Genomic DNA, 21,123 nt, shown 5'->3' with positions numbered 1-21,123 from the left:
AGCATGGGGCGTGAGGATATACAAGGTCTCTGACTAATGTTGAATCTGCCCCTCACCCAAACTGGTGCCATGGATGGTGACACTTGCCTCAGATTTCCACTCCGGTCGCCTGAGGCCAAGTGCTGACCATCAGGACTGACTTGCATGACCCGAACTCCTGACTTCATATCCACAGGAGTCCCATTCTCATTTCCCCGGTCTGGGAAGTGGGATATGTCCTGCAGGTGCTGGATGTCATTTTCTACATACACTACCTTTAGCAGGTTCTGTGAAGAGAAGGAAAAAGGAACAATAAGTTAGTCATCCAGGAAAGAATGCAGAGATCAGAGGCCAATCAGCTCAGCATCAGAAGGCCTAGGATGCTCTAATCAAGGTACCATCCTGTAGAGTTCAGGACTGCTGCAAACCCAGAAGCAGGGCCGGGCCCAGGCCACAGTGAAAAGACACAGCTGCCCTACAGACTTCTGCACATCTGAGACAGTGTGACAAATGAAGGAGGAGGGGCAATGAGCTGGGCCTAACCCCGCTGTGACATGAAACCTTTCCCAATCCTCAGTGATCCACAGCAACCTGTACAGGAGAGCATTGGTCCATTTTTATTGCCACCACCACCCCATCTAAAAGGTGGGACTGAGCTCACCCTCTGAGCCCTGGCACTGAGCCCTGTCCATGGGAGGTGCACAAGAAAGGTTTGCTGCTACTAATGGCACGTCTTCATGTTTATGGTTAGATTGGTTTGGGACAATTAAAGCAGGACAAGTGTCTACACATACAACCTATATCAAATTGCCTTCTCAATGAGGGGTGTGAGCAGGGAGGAAGGGAGAATTTGCAACTCAAAATTTTAAAAATTAATATTAAAAACTGTTTTTACATGTAACTGGGGAAAATAAAATACTAAGTAATTGAACAAAAAATATAAGTGAATCTAGTGGCTACAAGTAGCCCTCAGAAACTGAGGCCTGGGAAAATGCCTGCCCCTCACTGGCTTTTTGCTTCTGCGTCTATACACACTGCGGCCAAGCTGAGCTCAGAAGACAAGCTGATCAAAACTCCTGAAGCATGATTTAGACAAATGAATTTTTCAAGGGAATAAACCAGTGTTGGCCAGGGAAGACAGACTCTGGAGTAAATGGAGAAATGGGAAATCATCTCTATCCTGCAGTGGGCACTCCTTCCCCATCTTCACCCTCTCTCAAGGTTCAGAGGCAAAGTACAATTTGGGGGAGCTCTGGACAGAGTGGAGGCTCCCCCTGACTTGAAAGGAGAAAGGGAAAACAAAAGCTTATCAGTCCCACAGCTACTCACGTTGCTGAAAACATTCTTGGGCCGGCCAGAAGTTGGGCTGTTCTCCATGTTCCAGAAGCGGATGGTGTTATCTGAGGAGCAGGTCAGAAAGGATCCAGAGGGCAAACAGGCTCTCTGGTCTTCGAACTCCGGGTAAACCTAGAGCCCCCCAAGGACAGTACGGGTGGCTCTTGTCACAACTCTGCCCAGGTCAGTGGCCAGTAGAGCCTGGGCAACTGGCCCTCAATGACAAAGACTTTGCCAAAGAGTTTAGGGAGAGAGAGGAGATGACCCACCTCAACATTCCAGACATAGGAACTGTGGAAAAGATCCGACCACACTTTGCCCACTTTAGTTAGGTCTTGGATGTCCCAAACGTAGATGCTGTGGTCCTTGTACACACAAGAGAGCCAGTGGTGGTGGGGGTCAAAGGCCAGTGCCACTGTGTCCGGGTAGACTGACTGAGCCTTCCTACAGAAGAGGAAGCTGGCCAAGAGAAGACACTCTTTATCTCTTGTCCTCACCAGTCTCCAAGAGCTGACCCCCTGTCTCCTTGCCCCAGGGGAAGGGGAGATGACAGACAAGTATTCTTTCTTCTCCTACAGGGATTTGCCACAAAGGCAAAGATGGGGTACCTCAACTAGCTCCTAGGAAGCCATGATAACGACAGACTCAAGAACGCATGTCAATCTCTTCGAAGCTTTGGGCTGCAGGCTTTCTGCCAGGCCACACTGTCCTGCTGAGTCTCAGCCAAGTATAATGGCTGTTCCCCTTCCAATGAGCCTATCGGAGCCCCCTCCCTCCACTGGGGCCTGGGATCCAGACATATCTAAAGACCCACTTTAGCAGGTGAGGGGCCAGTGGTTCCCCTCTCCTATCCCCATCTTTGCTCAGGCTGACACTCCCTGGCAGGGGCAGCTCTAGCACCAGGGCTCTGCAGCTGGAGTACCTGGGATCCAGGCCTTGGGCCACATCAACTCCCAGGTAGTGGGGCTTGGGTAAGTTGGTCACATAATGCATGTCATGAGCCTGGAAGATGCGCACTGTCCCATCAGTGCAGCCACAGAAGATGAGATCCTCACTGACACACAAGCATGATGAAAGGGATACCTGTGAATCCGGGGGAGAGGGGAGAAGGGGGCACAGGGTCAGGCTGTGGCCTCCAAGAGATCTTTTAGAATTCAATGCACTCCCCCACCCCCCCAGGGAGCCCAATTCAGATGCACAAGTTGTGGGGGGAGGGGGTGGAAGCATTGAGAGAAACTCCTAAGAAAAGAAGGATGTGGGCACCTTTAGATTGATCCACTTTTCTAGGACTCTCTTCTCATTAAATTGGCAGAGGAGACCAGAGTAGGACACACAGAAGGTGTTGCCCGCCATCCTGCCTCTCCCGCAAGCAACGCCACAAAAGACATTGTTGTGCAGCTCTCCCAGGATGCCAGAGCGCCCCACCAGGGGCACCGTGCCAGTCACCTAAGGGCAAAGTAGACAATTCACAGCCCCACACCCAACATAGCCTCGCACTGGGCAAGGGCAAAAGAAGGGCCCTTGCTCAGGTTAGAGGGGAGATAGTCATCTAGAGTGGCCTGTGAATAGCCGACTGCCCACCACAGGCAGGAGCAGGAAGGGAACAGGAAAAGGCACTGAGCTGGGAAACAGGCCCAGGGCGAGCAAAGGCCAGCAGGATAAGAGGGGAGTCAAGGAGCTAAAAGCTGGTGCTGAGGCACATCCTGTAGCTAGCCAAGGAGCCAAACTAGAGTCCAGGAACTAAGTGATGGCCATCCAGAAACAAAACAGGACACAGGGGCAACTACCAAGGCCTTGAACACAGCAGGGCTTCAATAGGTGTTTGCTGAAGGACAGAATGGAACCAAAGCAGAGGGTTCAGGGGACACCTCCCAGATCCTGTGGAGCCTTACAGGGATCCCAGGCCAAGCCCCCTTGTTCTTCTTTGTCTCCCCCTGCCTCCCATCTCTGTCTCACTCACTTTTACTTCTTTGGACATCTCCAAGAACCAGAACTTGACATGCCGGTGGCCCACGGTCACAAAGTAGCTGCTGTCCTCAGAAAACGAGATGGCAATGACCTTACAGGACACCTTGTTGGAGGCGACCACACTGTCCTTCTAGAAAAGTAATGGACAAAAGGTTGGTCCCCAACATTCCCAGCAATCACCTGGTCCCCTCCAGGCTACCCTTCTCTCTACACTGCATATGGCTCCTTCTGTGCCAAGTTCCCTTCCTAGCAACTCCTCCACTGGCTTGGCAGCTCCTACAGGGCATAGCCTGGGTTTTCTCTGGCCCCCCCGAGTTCTTAGCCCAGGGCAGGTGCTTCATTAAACATGCTTAGGCACTGTCCTACACCTTCAGTTTCCTGATCCCCTTCTTAGTCCTTTCCAGGGACTGTGCCCTGGGGGTGCTGAGCTAGTCTGGCTGTGTGGGTCATTGCTGCCTTCCCAGCTCCTTTCCACCCGAAGGTCCAGCCTCTCCCAGAGAAGAGTCTTCTCTTAGCAGCTGTAGTGGAAGGTGGGCCAGTAAATTGTTCAGGGGATCACAGCCCCCATCCTACCATTCCCAGGTTGGGTAGGGGAGGACCAAACCAGGCCAGGCCTGAGGAGGGGAGCAGCAGGGTCATTGTCCCCAGTTCAGGGCAGACCTGAGGCAACCAAACCTGTCTCTCTACCAGCAGCCCCACAAAGGACTCTGCTTTTTCATGGAACAATGGGCCAGGGGAGAGTTGTGCCAGGTGGAGGAAGGTGCTGGGGAGGGCCTAGCTGATTCCTACTCAGAAGCATTAGGACAGAGGAAACAGCACAGAGATTGGGATTTCAAGGCTTGGATTCAGTTCCTACACCAGACACTTACTAACTGTGCGACTGTGGATGAGTCAATCAGCTCCTATGAGCCTCAGTTTCCTTATTTGTCAAATGAACTATTTGTCAAATAATAATATTAACACTACCTCCCAAGATTGTGTTGTGAGGACACCATTACAGAGATAAGAATGATTGTTATCAGTGCCTGGCCTGGCATCCAAGTGGCCCCTCAGAATCCTGACCCCAGAGGCCACATTTGATCCCTGTGCCCCGCAGCCCACTCAATACCCTGACCGTTCAGTCTCAGCCTTGCCATCACTCCCCAGCATGAGATGCTCACTCCAAACCGTCTCCAGGAGGGAAGAAGCATTTTAAGAAGCAAACAAAGGCTCAGAGGAGGAGCTAAGCTCTGTCTCGGGGCGGGGGGGGCGGGGCAGGGCAGGTACCTTCCAGTCCCAGACGTTCACCACCATGTCGTGCTGATAGCCCATGGACACGATGTACTTCATGTTGGGTGAGAAGGCCACACATGCCACCCCGTATTTGTGTCCCAGCATCTCTGCCACCTGACTCTTCTCTTCCACATCCCAAATCCGAACAGCTGGCCTGTGCCCATTCTGCAGGAGACAGGCAACAACACCCACACAGCTTAAGTCCATCAGCGGATACAGTCAGGGCAGGACAGGCAACCTATGGCTCTGGATTCACACTGGGCCAGGCTGAGACCCAGAGCAGGTCCCAGAGGGCAGAGAGCATTGAGGAGCACTCTGGAAGCAAGCATGGGGAGCACAATCTGTCTCTCTGGGTTTTTTGCCAGCCCTCAGGAACCCACGAAGGTATTCCAGGAGCTTGGAGGAGCCAGACAGAGCCAGAGGTTGCCATACATCTACCTTATCATCGAACAGCTGTTAACTCACCTCCCCAGTCACGATGTATCTCCCATCAGGAGAGAAGGAAAGTGCACTCAGGGCTTTCCTGAGGACCAAGAAGAAGGAGGCTATTAGTTTTCTACCTGCCAAGAAATGGTTTACAAGTCACTGAAATCATTCTCCCAGCACCAGCTTGTAGAGGAAGCTGAACTGGGAGATTAACAATGGTGCCACAGTTCCCTGACCCACAGCAGCTTTGAGAGGCCTGGTGGCCAGGCCCAGGCTGAGCAATGTGCCTGTGTCCTCACTACCACAGCCAGGGTACCTGAAAACGTAAAACAGCTGACCAGTGGCTATGAGCAAGGTCAGAGGGTCAACTGGAGGAGCCCACAGTCAGGACTCCACCAACAGAAGCTATACTCCAGTCTCTATGCGCAGGGGCACATTAGGAGGTGGCCACATATTTCACCAGAGGACAAGCACTGGGCAGGGATCCTTGCAATACTTAATAAGTGCTGAACAAATGAACTAAGAAAGAAATCCCAGAGCGATGTTTGAGAATACCAGAAACCCCTCCCTGTGGGCTCGTCCATGACCCACTCCTTAGGCTGGCACTCAGCTCTGCAGACAACAAGGATGAGGGGAGGGGGCAGCAGCGTGCAGGGAGCCCTTGGATTAAACAGACATCAGAGAAAAGACACTGCTTTCTCAGAATGTGAGCGTGTGTGTGCATGTGTGTGCATATGTGTGGGTGTGGATGTGTGTATGGGTGTGTGTAGGGTCATATGGATGTGTATGTGTATAGATGTTTGTATGGGTGTGCGTATGTGTATGGATGTGGATGAGTGTATGTGTGTGGGGTATGTGTGAATGCCCACACATAACCTCCTTTCTGCCATACCCTCTGCTAGGAGGGGACAGCATTATTTACTCCTCTAAGCCCCAAAGCTGCCTCCAAGTCATTCCTAAGTCCAACTAGGCAGCTGGGCGCCACAATGGACAGAGTTGGACTGGGACTCAGGAAACCCTGAGTTCAAGTGTTGCCTCAGTCAAAGAACCTCAATCTGCCTCAGTTTCCTCACCTAAAAAAGGGGCACAATAATAGCACCTACTTCCCAGAGTGGTTGTAAAAACCAAATGAATTAACACCTGAAAAGCATCCAGTGCCAGAGAAACGCTGGCTATTACCGTCATTCCAAGCTTTACCCTTCCTTACCTCGCAGTATTAAAGATGTGCTGCTGCTTACTCTTCTTGGGGTCTAAGATCACCACCACACAACTGCAGAGAGAAAGAGAGACAAGCAGATGCTTGAGCCACCACACCTCTACTGGAGCCCCTGGACTCAGCCACAGAACCCAACTTCCCAACGGACATATCCCCCTTGTCCCCAGTGCCTGCACCTCCCACCCATCATGGTCATTCCGCCCCCCTCTTAAGGCCTCATCATGGCAAAGCCATACCCAAACCCCAATTGTGCACGTTTCACCCTTATGAGTCTCAGACAATTCATTTGTTTGCTAGGAGCTCAGGGAAAATGGTCAGTCAGCTTTATACCCCAGACTACTCTGGTACCATCTCGATAAGTAAGGTCAAAGGGTCCAGATCATTTCATAATTCAACTAGAACAATGGAGCCACCTCGAAGGGCCACTACCCTGTTTCCCCCAGCCTCTCCTTTGCATCTTCTACCACCCTGACTATTCTGGTGAGTGTGAAGTGACATCTTAGGGTTGTTTTAACTTGCATTTCACTAATTGATGATTTGGAGCATTTTTTCCCACATATGTTAAAATTTTGTATCACTTCTTGAAAAAATACGCATATCCTGGAACCCTTTATCTTTCAGGGAATAATTCAGTCTTAGAACTTTGTGTTAATTTCCTGTGGATTTTGGATAGTACATTTTTATCAGGGATGGTTGATACAAAGTTTTTCCCAACAATTTTTCTTCTTATTCTGGATTCTGCACTAATTTTGTCCATTTAAAAGCTTTTCAGTTTTACATATTTGAAATGGTCTATTTCTGTGTTTTGTAAAGTCTTCTTTATCCTTCTTCTAGTTAGGAATTTCTGATTTTTCACAATCCTTTAATTCTTTTTTTAATGATACGACCCTCTGTATTTAGATAATTTATCTATTTGGAATTTAATGTGGTATATTATAAAGCTATATCTTTAAACTTGTTGTTTACCAATCCCCCTTCCCCCTGGCCAGACACCTTGACTGCTGTCTGGCCTGTTCTCAGCAAATAAAGGGGAGCTCGAATTCTGGAATTAACTCCAAGGCTGGACTATTAGACCTGTCTGTTTCTAGCTCTTGCTCATTTAGCCTGTCCTACTGACCCTGCTTTTCTCCTTCTAACCAAATGGTTTTGATACATTTAACTTAAAATATGTGTTCATCCTTCGTTGCCAAAGAAGACCACGCCATCAGAGAAATAATGACATGACTTGCACTTGACTTTGTTTTGAGGGAGGGGGGGCTGTGCAGGTCACCAGTCTCACTCTTCCTCCAGAGCCATATGAATCCAGTGACCAGATATTCATCAGGATGACTGGAGATGACCCAGGATGAGGCAATTGGGGTTAAGTGACTTGCCCAAGGTCACACAGCTAGTGAGTGTCAAGTGTCCGAGGTGAGATTTGAACTCAGGTCCTCCTGACTCCTACACTGGTGCTCTAGCCCTGCACCACCTAGCTGCCCACCTTAAAATACAGAGATCTGGTCAAAGAGGCTCTTTTTCTTCCTATTTTTTTATGTCCCCCTTAACTTCTGGGAACTTTTTTTTCCAACATAAGAATTTTATCTTTTTCACTAGTTCTATAGAGTACATGTTTGATAGTTTAGTTGGTAAAGGATTAAATCTGTAAATAAATTTAGACCATGATTCTTCTTATGCTGGCCTGGGCATTAATACCGACTGTCTCTTTGATTCCTTTCGTTACTGCTATAAGCAGCTTTGTATTTAAGTGTCAGGTGGATCATGACATGCACTCTATAGCTGTTGTGAACGGGACGTCTGCCTTCTCCTCCTTGTGTTTGTTGGTAACGTATGTAAAAGCTGATGATTTTTGTAGCTTCATTCTGTATCCTGCTACTCTAATGATGCTACTGATTACCTTGACAAGTTTCTTCACTGATTTCTTAGAGCAGGAGTGGGAAACCTGTGGCCACACTTGAGGATCTAGAAGGCCACAGGTTCCCCACCTCTGCCCTAGACTTTTCTAAATAACCCATTCTATGTCTACAAATACAGATTTTACCTCCTCTTCCTCTTGTTTATTCCTTTATTTCTTTCTCCTGTCTTACTGGTATAATTATCACGTCTATTCCTGCATCAAGTACTAATGGAGAGGAACAACTCTTGCTTCAGCCTTGCTCATACAAGGAAAGTTTCCAGGATTCCTCCATTACAGATGATGTCAGCTCTTGCTTTTTGACAAATGTTTTTGATCCTATTGAAAAAAGGTCTTTCCAAACTTATTTTCACATAAAGGACTGATGTACTTTGTTAAAGGAATTTCTGAACCTATTGATACGATTGTGGTTTTTGTTATTTACGTGATTAAGCTACTTGTTTTCCTATTGCTGAACCATTCCTCTGAACCCTGGCATAACTCCAACTTGGTCATAATGAATATTTCTTTTAGATAAACTACTGTTGTATGTGTGCTAGAATTTTATTTAAAATGTTTGCGTCAATATTTATTAGTGATTACCACTCCACAGTTTTCTTTCTCTGCTTTACCCCTCCTTGGTTTGGGTTTATACCCCTGGGGGTGGGGAGGGTCACTGACAGAAAGTTCTAATGGGTACCAAATATTCATAGAACTATTGGTACAAGCAAAAAGGTGAAAACAAATTATGTATTTATGGACTGGAGAATGGCTGAACAAACTGTTATATGAATGAGTCAAATACTATGATGCCATACAGAAAAATAAATAAAAATAATTCAAAGAAACAGGAGAAGACTAGTATGAATTGACACAGAGTTGGGGAGAACCCAAAGAACAATATATACAATGACCATAACGATATAAATAAAGATAGTGCTCAAGTGCAATAAAATTCAGGTCAAATACAATGGCCTACGTGGGTTCCAGATGAATGATGTTTACAGCACAATTCCTTCCTTCCTTCCTTCCTGTTAAGGTGAACTATAAGAGCAGAATGTTTTATGTGTTATCAGTCAGTTACAATCACAATGTTAACTGATTTTGCTTAACTGATTTTTTTTTTTAATGGAAGGTACTCATGGGAACTTTCTTTCTGTCAGTGACCTCCTTGGGGGTAACAAACCCAAATGAAGGAGGGGTAAAGCAGAGAAAGAGAACTATAGAGCAGTAATTTCTAATGACTACACAAAAAATTTAAATAAAATTTTAGCGAACACATAACAGCAATATGTCCAAAAGAAGGAATTATATGAGGAATCAGAGGAACAGTTCCGATCAGGAAGGAGGGGCAGGGGGGCATGACAGGTGTATGTGAGGGTTGTTTATTGGGGAATAATTATTCATGGTGAAACAAAATGCATCAAGTTTTCAATGAGCCCCAACATAGCATCTGTTAAATCATTGTCTAAGTCTTTATATACTCAGAACTCCTTCTAAGGTGAGAAAATCCCAACTGGATGTCTTAAAAAGACTTTGGAAAACTTGGGTTCATTTCCCCCCTGGCCTCTACAACTGGATATTGAGAGACTGAGAGCTTTTCTCACTGAAATCCAGTCCTTCTCAAGCTCAGAGAAGAAGGTAAGATATAGATTGCAGAATCTCCTTTGAACAATAAGAACAAGGTCCTGGAGTCCAGTCCACAACTGGAGGGGGAATCCAGGTATCCTACCACCTAGATCAGAAAAGTGCCAGCCGTAAAACTCACCCAGCCAGGTAGGCAATGTGGCCTGTGTTCGGATCACATGTTAAGCCGCTGCTGTTTTGAGCTGTAATGCCCAGTACTTTCTCCAGAGTTACCTGCTCCCAAGGAGAAAAAAATCAGAGATCTTCCAAAGACCTGCTGGCTTTCTCCTAGAGTCCAATGAAGGTAGCCTCAGGCACTCATACCTATTTGTTCCCAGGAACCAGTGAAACCTGAGAAGCCCCAGGCACCTGCCCTGAGGTTGGGAATGAATATAGCATATAAGATTCCCAAATCACTCCTGAACTACAAAGAGTAGGGTGAGCAGGAAGGGCACAAGCACCTAGGAGCTAAGTTTAGGTAGGTTTATCCTCAATGGGACTGGTTAACTGGAATGGGTATTATGCACAAAGGAAAAACAGTGAGCCCCACTAGCAGGGAGCAGAGCCAGTACTGCCTCCCGAATGCCTGCTAAAATTCATAGGAGCAGGCAGAAGCTCACAGAGCATCGATCCTAATCCAGCCTACATCTAACCAGAAACTGTCTCAGTGACTTTTCTAAGAAGTGATCATCCAGACAGCTTAAAGGTCTCCAGTTCAAGGGAAACCTCCACCTCCTAAGGTCAGGACCCTACCTCTCTCTTATCCCTGTAGGATTACAACCTTACCTGTTGGGAGTTGCAATGTCTCCCTGTGGACTCATTTTGAGTTTACCACTAAAACTGACAGTCTTTTTTCACTAATCCCTACTGCCTCTCCTTCCTTTCTCCAGCTTAGACTTCAGGATGTCACTTTTAATAGGGTCAGAATCTCAACTTACTGCAATAGTGATGTGACTTGCCCTCCAGTGATGCAGGCTTGGCTTCTCTGTGGCCCCACCATAACTGGCTCCTCTCCTGGGGAGCCCTTCCTTTAGATCTCAGGACCTCTAATGACTTAATTACTTACCCCTCACTCTCACTACCTCCTCTGAAACACTGCATTTGTCCTGGGTTCTAGACTGCTCTATCCCAACACACTATGGACCTTCAAGTGACTCTCCGTAATTTAATTCAATGTCACCTCATCAGCAATGGTCCCTCCTTCAGACTCTGAAGTTCTCTTTCAACGCTGACCCTGCACACGCAGAGCATTAGCTATCCCTGCCAGATTGGCCATCTCTAATTCGGCAAGCACACTATCTTGGTTTCCATCCAAAGCAGTAAAAATGACATTAAAGAGCCTAGGCTGGATCCCTGTGGCCCTCCATTAGAGACCATCCTCCAAGCTGACAACAAACCATCAATGACCAAGGCCTCTTTGGGTCTAGTCACTTAACTTGCATAGAATTCAGACCTAGCCTTATTACCTAAGCCACATCTCTTCATTTTGTCTACATGGCCAGAAGGGGAGCCTTGGTCCAAGACTGGACAAAATTTAGAAAGGTAACACTTCAGAAGAGGGAAAGTGAGGCACAGCCAGGATGAGCCTGGTTTTTGATGACTCAAGAACACAGCCCTCCATCACTCTCCAGAAGAAATCAGCAGTTAACTCTCAAACTCCTACCACGTACAAGACAACGTGTCGGAGTCAGAGGGGAAGGTACTGGTGTCTCAGCCCAAATTAGGGTTTAGTGCTCCCCTGCCAATAGGGTCATGATGATTGGAGCTAGCCCTGTTCAGAGTTGACCCTTAATTTCTGCAGGTCAGTTTCCCAGGAACAAGCTGCTGATCTATCTTCCATACCATCCAATGCTGCCATCCCTCAGAGAAAATGCTGGGTTGCCTAGTCCCAGGATGACCTGGATACCCCCAGCTCTCCTGGTATCCAAAAGGCAGCAGGATGGGCATCCCCACAATGTTATTAGAGGATTATTATTATTATTGTTATTATTCCATCCTCCATGCCACATACCTGTTCCAGCTTCTCTTAGTAATTCCTTCAATAAGCTTTATCTAAGAATTCATCTATACCAGCTTGGATCAGTACAAGCCATCTGGTGAAATATCTTGTTCCCAACACAAGATTAACAAATGTGCCACACACCAAATCCCATCTCCAATTCTTTCTGATTTCAGAAGCTGGGTTTCAAGGGCAAGGTCTGCACCCATATAATAAAAAGACATGTTCTCAAGGACTTCTCGCATATCCTCTTTCTGCATGTCCTAAAAAGCTACCTCTTTCAAGTTTCCAAGGCTCCTCTCCCCTCTCTCCCCACCTTGTTCTACCATTTTGATTGAGAACAAGCCCATGGCTGCTCACACCAGTTCTGTTAACTCTAAAGACTGAAGAATGCAATCAGGTTCTAGATCTGTGGGGGTACGGACTAGACTGCCAAAAGCAGAAGGGCAGCTAGGTGGAGACTCCTCTTCATGAGTTCAAATCTGGCCTCGATACTTCCTAGCTGTGTGACCCTGGACAAATGACCTTTTGTGTGCCTGTTTTCTCATCTGTAAAATGAACTGAAGAAGGAAATGGCGAGCCACACCAGTATCTTTGCCAAAAAAAATCCAGATGGGATTACAAAGAGACTGAAATAACTTAACAGTAACACCAAAAGTAAGAAACAAGACAAGCAGAGCCACAGTGTGACTGAGGTATTTCTCCTTCCATGGGCCTTCATCTCCTCCCCTGTAAAATGAGGGGGCTGGACCAAAGCAGGAGTTCTTGGAGGGAGAATAAATCTGTGAACTTTCAAAATTTTGATTATTTAAAGACATTATTCAGAGAGAGGCTCCATAGGTTTTCCCAGAGCACCCAAGGTGCCTTCGGTGGGGCTCTAACACTGCAGGACAGTAGTATCTAACAGGCTCAGAAATAGGGGCGGCAGGGGTGGTCCAAGTGCCAAGACACAGAGCCAGTTTTCAAGAGCCCAAAGGGTTGCAGGTAGAGGCCACATCACACACAACACACAGACACACACACAGACACACACAGACACAGAGACACACACACACAGACACACACAGACACAGAGACACACACACACAGACACAGACACAGACACACACACACACAGAGCCTCTCCCTCTCTCTCTACATCTAAGGTCATCTAGTCCAAACCCCTCATTTTCACTCCTGAGCACACAGAGGGGTTACAAGACCAGCACAAGGTCACACAGCTGGTAGGTGGATGAGGTTCCACTTGAACTTCTACCCACGCTCCGCCCCCGGATGCCCCGGGGAGGGGAGGGGCTGGAGGGGCAGGGAGGGAGGAGGGCGCCCGGGGCACTGGTGGGGAGAGGGTGTCTCAAAGGAAGGGAGGGACAGTGCCTGAGGTCACCCCAAACACCTTCATTTTACAGAGGAGAAAACTGAGGCCCGGGGAGCAGAGCCCAGATTCCAACGGACGGGCTTGGGCTCCCATCCAGGAGCCAGGGAAAGGGGCGGAGTCAGGAGGGCGGGGGCGGGGCGAGGGGGAAGGGCGATCCCCAAGGGTCAGCAAGGGGTGAGGGTGAGGTCAGCGGGGACGGGGCGGCCCCTGAGGAGGGGGCGGGGCGGCCCCTGAGGAGGGGGCGGGGCGGCCCCTGAGGGAAGGGGCGGGGCGACGCTCGTCCTCACCCGGCTCTGCACCGTCTCCTCGGGCCCCGGCAGGAGCTTCACTCGGCGCCTCAGGCAGAGCGGCGGGGGCGGCGGCGGCGAGACCAGGCTCCTGCGGACCGGGCCCGGGCCCCCGGCCGCCAGCGGCAGCTGCTTCTCCCTCTCCCCGCGAGGCCCCGCCTCGCTCCGCACGTAGCCGCCGACACCGGGCTCCGTGGCCGCCATCCCGGACCCCGGCGCCCTCCCGACGGTCCCGGCGTCGATCGGGACGAGCGGAGGGACCGTTAGCCGTCGCAACGGCCGCTCGCTCCGAACCGCCGCGGGAAAAGCCGGCTCTCCCGAGCTATTGGCTAGGTCCCGCTCCAAGCCTGGCCAATGGCCGAGCGGCCGGTCCCCCCCCCCCCCGGTCAGCCAATCAGAGGCTAGGGGCGGGACTGGGCGGATGGCGTCACTGACGGGTTGCCCGGGGTGGAGGGGTGGGGGGCGGAGAGAGTGGCGCTCGCCCAAGTAACAATGTTAAGGATTTAGCTCCTCCTCTATGCCTGACGCAGGAAACTCTTTTTAATCAAAAATTTATGCTTGTGTTTTTGCGTTACAAACTTTTACAAAGTACCCCCGACTCCGTGAGAAGTCTCTTGTAACAAAATAAAACAAATGAAACTAACACACACACCCGCCTGTTTGTTTAAAGTGAAGAGAAATCTATTTTCTCTCCCTCATTGGAAAGAAAAGGGAAAATAGTTAAGAAAAACTTTCCACATTCCCTCAAAAGCTTTATACGAATATCAAGGATGGATGGATGGATGCATGGATTCATCGATGGATGGAGAGATCGATAGATGCCTCACTCTGCATCCTAAATCCATCAACTCTAATGGATACTATGTTTCATCATCCATCCTGCGAAATCGCAGGCGGTCATTACGTTCATTGGAATTCAACCAATCAAAAACCATGTATTAAGCACTTAATTATCAAGCACTAATGTGCCAGGCATTGTTCCAAGAGCACGGGGATACTAAAAGAGGCAGTTCTTACAGTCTTCAAAGTTGCTAGTGTTAGTGTTATCTGGTAAATTAATCTCATTTCATCCTTCATCAGTTTATAAAAGTCTTCAGAAATGTTCATTTTTACAATGTTGGTGTTAGGGTATAAACTGTTCTGCTGCTGTTCACATCACTGCATCAGTTCATTTAAGTCTTTCCTTGTCTTTTCGAAATAATCTATTTCCTCATTTCTTATATCAAAATAGTATCCCATCACATTACTACATACCCCAACTTATTTGGACATTCCTCAATTGATGGGCATGTTTTTAATTCCTCAGTTTAGGGACAAAGGGCTACCACTACAAAAAAAAAAAACTGGCATAAATGTTTTTGTGCATATGAGACCTTTTCTTTGATCTCTTTTGGTATAGACCTAGTGATATTGCTGGGTTGTGACTATCCACAGGTCCACCAACAGTGTATCAATGTGCTTGTATTCCCACAACATTTATCATCTTTTTTATCCTCTTTTCCACATTGATGAGTGTAAGGTAGAATCTCAGAATTGCTTTAATTTGAATTTCTCTAATCATTTGTTGTCATTCGGAACATTTCCTGCTCTCCCCACCCCCACCCCACCCCCGCCCCAATATGGTTAAGCAAAGCCCAGGTTTATTTTTTCATATCATTAGACTATTTGTCAATTTGAGGAATGGTCCTTATTCTTATAAATTTGAATCAGTTCCTTATATATCTCAGAAATGGGACCTTTATTAAATAAGTAATATTTGGTTTTTTTCCTTAATAGTATTTTTTCCAATTACGTGTAAAGATAGTTTTCAACATTCATTTTTGTAAAATTTTTGAGTTCCAAAATTGTCTCCCTCCCTCCTCTCCCCCTTCCAAGACAAGCAATCTGATATAGGTTATACATGTACAATCATGCTATTTTCCATATTAGTCACATTGTAAAAGAAGAATCAGAACAAAAGGGAAAAACCATGAAAAAGAAAGAAAAAAGGTGAAACTGAGATCTACATTCAGACTCCATCAGTTCTTTCTCTGGATGTGGGTAGTATTTTCCATCATGGGTCTTTTGGAATTGTCTTAGATCATTGCATTACTGAGAAGAGCTAAATCTATCAAAATTAATCATTGCACAATATTGCTTTTGCTGTGTACAATGTTCTCCTGGTTCTGCTCACTTCACTCAGCATCAGTTCATGTCAATCTTTCCAAGTTTTTCTGAAATCCACCTGCTCATCATTTCTTATAGCACAATAGTATTTCATTACATTCATATACCACAGCTGGGGTGTAGGGTGTGTTCAGGGAGGACCAGTACCTTTGGTGTGATGGCTGCTGAGCCCTTTTCGGGGCTCTTTCCACCTTTGGTGTCCACCTGTTCCTGATCCACCTAACTGTCACCTGAGGCTCCAAGAAGCTGCAGCATGCACAGCAACCACACCCTGGTAAACTGTTTTGGCAGACAGGCCAAACCAGGTTGAGGGTAACCAAGGTGTCTCAAACCCATTGGTAAGTTAGAGGGGTGCCTACCAAGCTTGTGACTGTTAGTCGTGAGGGCTTATGGAAAATTATGTCAAAATTTGGTTGCCCAGGGAAGTTCATCAAAATTGTACATCAATTTCATGATGGCATGTTTGCGCAGTTCTAGACAATGGACAAAGCTCTTGTGCCTTCCCAGTCACCAATGGAGTGGAACAGGGTTGTGTGCTTGCTCCCATGCTTTTTAGCATGATGTTTTCAGTCATATTGTCAAATGTTTTCAGGGAGGATGAACATGGTATCAAGGACAACTACCATACTGATGTTAAGTTCTTCGATTTGAAAAGGCTACAAGCCAAGACCAAAGTGGAGGGAGTGTTGGTGCATGATTTTCTGTTTGCAGATGATTGTGCACTCAGTGCAGCCTCTGAAGCTGAGATGCAACAAAGTATGGATCAATTCTCTGCTGTCTGTGCTAATTTTGGACTAATAATTAACACCAAGAAAACAAAGGTGCTTCATCAGCCACCACCACCCCATGCATACATGGAACCATCGATTACAACAAATGGAGAAGTTTTGAATGCTGTGGATAAGTTCACTTACCTTGGTAGTGTACTTTCCAGGGATGTACAAATTGGCAATGAGGTTGATGCATGCATTGCCAGAGTTAGCACAGTGTTTGGGAGGTTCTGAAGAAAGGTTTAGGAGAGAAGAGGTATTAGACTGACTACCAAACTGAAGGTCTACAGAACTGTTGTGCTGACCTCGTTGTTGTATGCTTGTGAAACATGGACAGTCTACTAGCACCATGCCAGGAAACTAAATCGCTTCCATTTGAACTATCTTAGAAAGATTCTGAGGATCACCTGGCAGGATGAGGTACCAGACATTGAAGTCCTTGCTCAAGCTGAACTGCCAAGCATTCAGACTATGCTTCAGAAAGTACAACTCAGATGGGCTGGCCACGTTGTTCAAATGCAAAATGTATACTTGCCAAAAAGACTTATGGAGAATTTGCGTGGGGCAGGTGATCACATGGTGGTCAGAAGAAGTAATAACAAGGACACTCTTGAGGTCTCTCTCAAGAACTTTGAATTTGACTGTGCAACACAGGAGACACTGGCACAGGACACAGCATGACCTTGCCCACATCAGAAAGAGTGCTGTGCTCTATGAGCAAAACAGAATTGAGATAGCACAAAGTAAATGCAGGATGCACAAATTTGGAGTAACCACCCCAAATGTTCACACGGATTATCTGTGCCCAACCTGTGGTAGAGCATTCCGAGGTCATATTGGTCTGATCAGTCACAGTCAGACACACTGAAATTTCACTTTATCATGGTGATATCATTTTGGTCCTCTTTGAAGACAAAGGACAACAACCAATACCACAACTAGTTCAGCTATTTCTCAGTTGAGGAGCATCCCCTCAGTTTCCAGTCCTTTGCCACCACAAAAAGAGCTGCTATAAATATTTTTGTACATGTGGGTCCTTTCCCCCTTTTTAATGATCTCGTTGGGATACAGCCCTAGAAGCAATGTTGCTAGGTAGCTACAGTTTTATAGTCCTTTGGACATAGTTCCAAATTGCTCTCCAAAATGGTTGGATCAGTTCACAATTCCACCTACAATGCATTAGTGTTCCAATTTTCCCACATCTTCTCCAACATTTATCATTTTCCTTTTCTGTCATAATAGCCAATCTGATAGGTGTGAGTGGTACCTCAGAGTTGTTTGGATTTGTATTTCACTATTTAGGGATTTAGAACATTTTTTCATATAATTATAGATTAATTTCTTCTTCTGAAAACTTCCTGTCCTACCCTTTGACCATTTATTAGATGGGGAATGACTTGTATTCTTAGAAATTTGACTCAGTTCTCCATATATTTTAGAAATGAGGCCTTTATCACAGACACTGGCTGTAAAAATTGTTTCCCAGCTTTCTGCTCCCCTTCTAATCTTGGCTGCATCAGTTTTGTTTGTACAAAACCTTTAATTTAATGTAATCAAAATGATGAGATAATGTTGTCTTCTAAAATATATATGTTGGAGAAGATGTGGGAAAATTGGAATATTAATGCATTGTAGTAAGGTGTTGGTCTAAATCTAATTTCTTCCATGGTGCTGTCCAATTCTTCCAACAGTTTTTGTGAAATATTAGGTCCTTATCTGAGTAGCTGGAGTCTTTGTGTTTATTGGAAACTAGAGTATTAGATATATTTACTTAATCTATTCCACTAGTAGAGCTATTTTCTTTAACCAAGACCAAATTGTTTGGAGAATTACTGCTCTGTAGTATAGTCTGAAATGTGGTATTGCTAGGCCTCTTTGCTCCCATTTCTTTTCATTATTTCTCTTGAGATTTTTGACCCTTCTTCTGCACTCTGTATGAATTTATTCTTTAAAATTTAATTTAATTTTCAGATTGGAATTCTCTTCCTCTCGCCTCACCTTCCCCCACTCATTGAGAAGGCAAAAAAAAAATTACATACATACATACATACTATATATATATATGTAATATATAAAAGCATGCAAAACATTAGCTGAGAGAGTGAGAAGATATGTTATAATCTATAATTCTAAGTCTATTAGCTCCTTATCACGAGGTGGATAGCCTGTTTCATCATGCTGGAGTTGGGATTAGTTAATGTGTTTAATTGAAGTTACTAAGTCTTTCAAGTTGATGATCTTTTAAAATGTTATTGTTGTATACCTTGTTCCCCTGGTTCTGTTCACTTCATTTTGTAGCAGTTCCCACAAGTCTTCCTAGGTTTCTCTGAAAGAATCCCCTTCATCATTTTTCACAGAACATTGTGTTCTATTACAGTTATGTACCATAACTTGTTTAGTCATTCCCCAGTTGATGGGAACCCCTTCAGTTTCAAATTCTTTTCCACCACAAAAAGAAAGGCAATATTTTTGCATACATGGGTTCTTTTCCTCTTTCTTTGATATCTTTGGGATATAGACCTAGAAGAGATCAGTGCTGGGTCAAAAGATATGCATAATTTCATAACTTTGGGGGCATACCTCCATACTGCTTGCTAGAATGGTTGGACCAGATGGACCAGTTACACCAACAGTGCCTTAGTATACCTTTTTCCCCACAGTCCTTCCAACATTTGTCATTTTCCATTTTTATCATCTTAGCCAAACTGATAGATGAGAATTGGTACCTCAGAGTTGTTTTAATTTGCATTTCTCTAATTATTATTTAGAGAAATCTTTTCATATGGCTATTGATAGTTCTGACTCCTTCCTCTGAAAACTGCCTATTCATATCCATTGATCATTTATTAACTGGGGAAATGGGTCTTTTTTCTTGTAAATTTAACTCAGTTTCCTAAATATCTTAGAAATGAGATCATTATCAGAGAAATTTGCTACAAAGGTTTCCCCCATTTCTTACTCTCCCCCCCAATTTAGCTGCATTTGGTTTTGATTGTGTAAAACTTTTTTAATTTGATGTAACCAAAATTATTCATTTTACCTCCCGTGAATCTATTTCTTGTTTAGTCATGAACTTTTACCCTATCAATAGATCTGACAGGCAATTTCTTCCACATTCCACTAATTTGCTTAGGATAGGCTCCTTTATGTCTAAATCACATACCCATTTTCAAGTTTCTTGCCCTATGCCTTGTTTCTGCCCGACTACCCTCCAACTTTCCAAGTAGTTTTTTTGGTCATATAATATTATAAATTCTTGTCCCAGTACTTGGGATCTTTGGGTTTATCAAAGACTAGACTATTATACTCATTTATTTCTGTGTATTGTATCTAATCTATTTCAATAATCAGCTTCTCTATTTCTTACCCAGATGATATTTTGATAATTACAGCTTTTGGTATAGTTTGAGATCTGATATTGCTAGACCTCCTTCCTTCCCATTTTTTTTTCATTGTTTCCCTTAATATTTTAGACCTTTTTGCTCCTCAGATGAATTCTATTATTATTTTTTCCAGTTCTATAAAATAATTCTTTAGTAGTTTGGTTCATAATTGTATAATAATAATAGCTAACCTTTATATAGTACCCACTATACATACTATCAACTATATCTACTAGTAGATACTATAGTATCTACTATGTGCCAATCACTGTGCTAAGTGCATCACAAATTTTATTTCCCCCAATCCTCACAATAACCTTGGGAAGTCCATTTTACATATGAAGAACCAAGTCAAACAGAAGGAAAGTACCTTGCTCAGGTTCAAATAACTAATATGTGTCTAGAGCCCAATTTGAATTCAACACTTCTTGACTCTAGGCCCAGAACTCTGTCTACTGAGCAACCTATCTTTACTTTTAGTCATTTAGATTTATTGTCATTTTGGAGTAGAACGTGGCTTGTTCTACCAAGGAGCAATTGACACTTTTTCCAATTAATTTCGTCTTTTTTTTTTTCTCTATACCTTTGTAGTTGTATTTCTATAGTTTGTGTGTATATCTTGGAAAATAGGACCCCAGGTATTTTCTGCATTCTGTACTAATTTTAAATAGTTTCTTCCTTAGTTCTTCCTGCTGGGTTTTATTGGTATTATATAGAAACTTTCCTAATGCAGGCAGGCCTGAAAGAGAAGGTAAAGCTTTGGGAAACAATGATTGGCCAGATCAAATCCCAAAGGGAACTTGGTTTCATCTCATAGACACTGGATGAGAAGCAGAACAATAGTTATAGGATTACCATTGGAGAGATTTAGATTTAATAGAGCTGCTGGACCTGGTCTAGTCACCTCACCTCCATAAATCTTACTTTGCTGTAAATTGTGGAAATTAAGACTTGCTCCTACCAACCCCATAGGGGCATTTATTGGATCATACATTTTGGGTTGGAAGGGACTTTCTGAGGTCATTTAATCCATCCTCCTTCTCTCGTGTGTGCCTAGATGGAGAAGTGGATAGAGTGCTGGGTCTAGAGTCAGGAAGACTTAGTTCAGATGAGGTCTCAGACACTCACTAGTTGTGTGACCTTGAGAAAGTCACTTACCCCCATATGCCTCAATTTCCTCATCTGTAAAATGAACTAGAGAAGGAAATGGCAAACCACTCCAACATCTTTGCCAAGAAAACTCAAAATCGGATCATGAAGAGTCAGACATGGCTGAACAATAACAAATAGCAAACTTACCTTGTAGGGGAGAAAATTGAAATAAATGTTTGCCAAGGTCATACAGGTGGTCTGCTCCATATGATTATATTATTTTACTGGAACTTGATATAAGCCTCCTAGAATAAGTGCTATTGGTATCAGAAAAGGAATCA

At 45.0% G+C, this 21,123-nt stretch overlaps 1 protein-coding gene across 3 annotated transcripts in view; it reads right to left on the bottom strand.

The window, feature by feature from the left end:
* The window catches only part of WDR62 (WD repeat domain 62), a 34,863-nt gene extending 20,767 nt beyond the window's left edge, over nt 1-14,096 (bottom strand). For all 3 annotated transcript variants that reach the window (XM_072608402.1, XM_072608403.1, XM_072608404.1), the window contains exons 1-11: nt 13,372-14,096; nt 9,856-9,947; nt 6,188-6,250; nt 5,020-5,077; nt 4,549-4,719; nt 3,275-3,412; nt 2,578-2,760; nt 2,237-2,397; nt 1,584-1,773; nt 1,309-1,446; nt 88-266 (exon numbers count right to left, since the gene is read on the bottom strand). In XM_072608402.1, the coding sequence (XP_072464503.1) occupies nt 88-266; nt 1,309-1,446; nt 1,584-1,773; nt 2,237-2,397; nt 2,578-2,760; nt 3,275-3,412; nt 4,549-4,719; nt 5,020-5,077; nt 6,188-6,250; nt 9,856-9,947; nt 13,372-13,575 (1,577 nt within the window). In that variant the 5' untranslated portion in view covers nt 13,576-14,096. The remainder of the gene's footprint in view (nt 1-87; nt 267-1,308; nt 1,447-1,583; nt 1,774-2,236; nt 2,398-2,577; nt 2,761-3,274; nt 3,413-4,548; nt 4,720-5,019; nt 5,078-6,187; nt 6,251-9,855; nt 9,948-13,371) is intronic.
* Between the last annotated feature and the right edge of the window lie 7,027 nt (nt 14,097-21,123).

This window comes from Notamacropus eugenii, chromosome 5, assembly GCF_028372415.1.
Source record: "Notamacropus eugenii isolate mMacEug1 chromosome 5, mMacEug1.pri_v2, whole genome shotgun sequence".
NCBI classification, from domain to species: Eukaryota; Metazoa; Chordata; class Mammalia; order Diprotodontia; family Macropodidae; genus Notamacropus; species Notamacropus eugenii.
The sequence above is the reverse complement of the archived record's forward strand: the minus strand, read 5'-3'. Positions and strand labels throughout refer to the sequence as shown.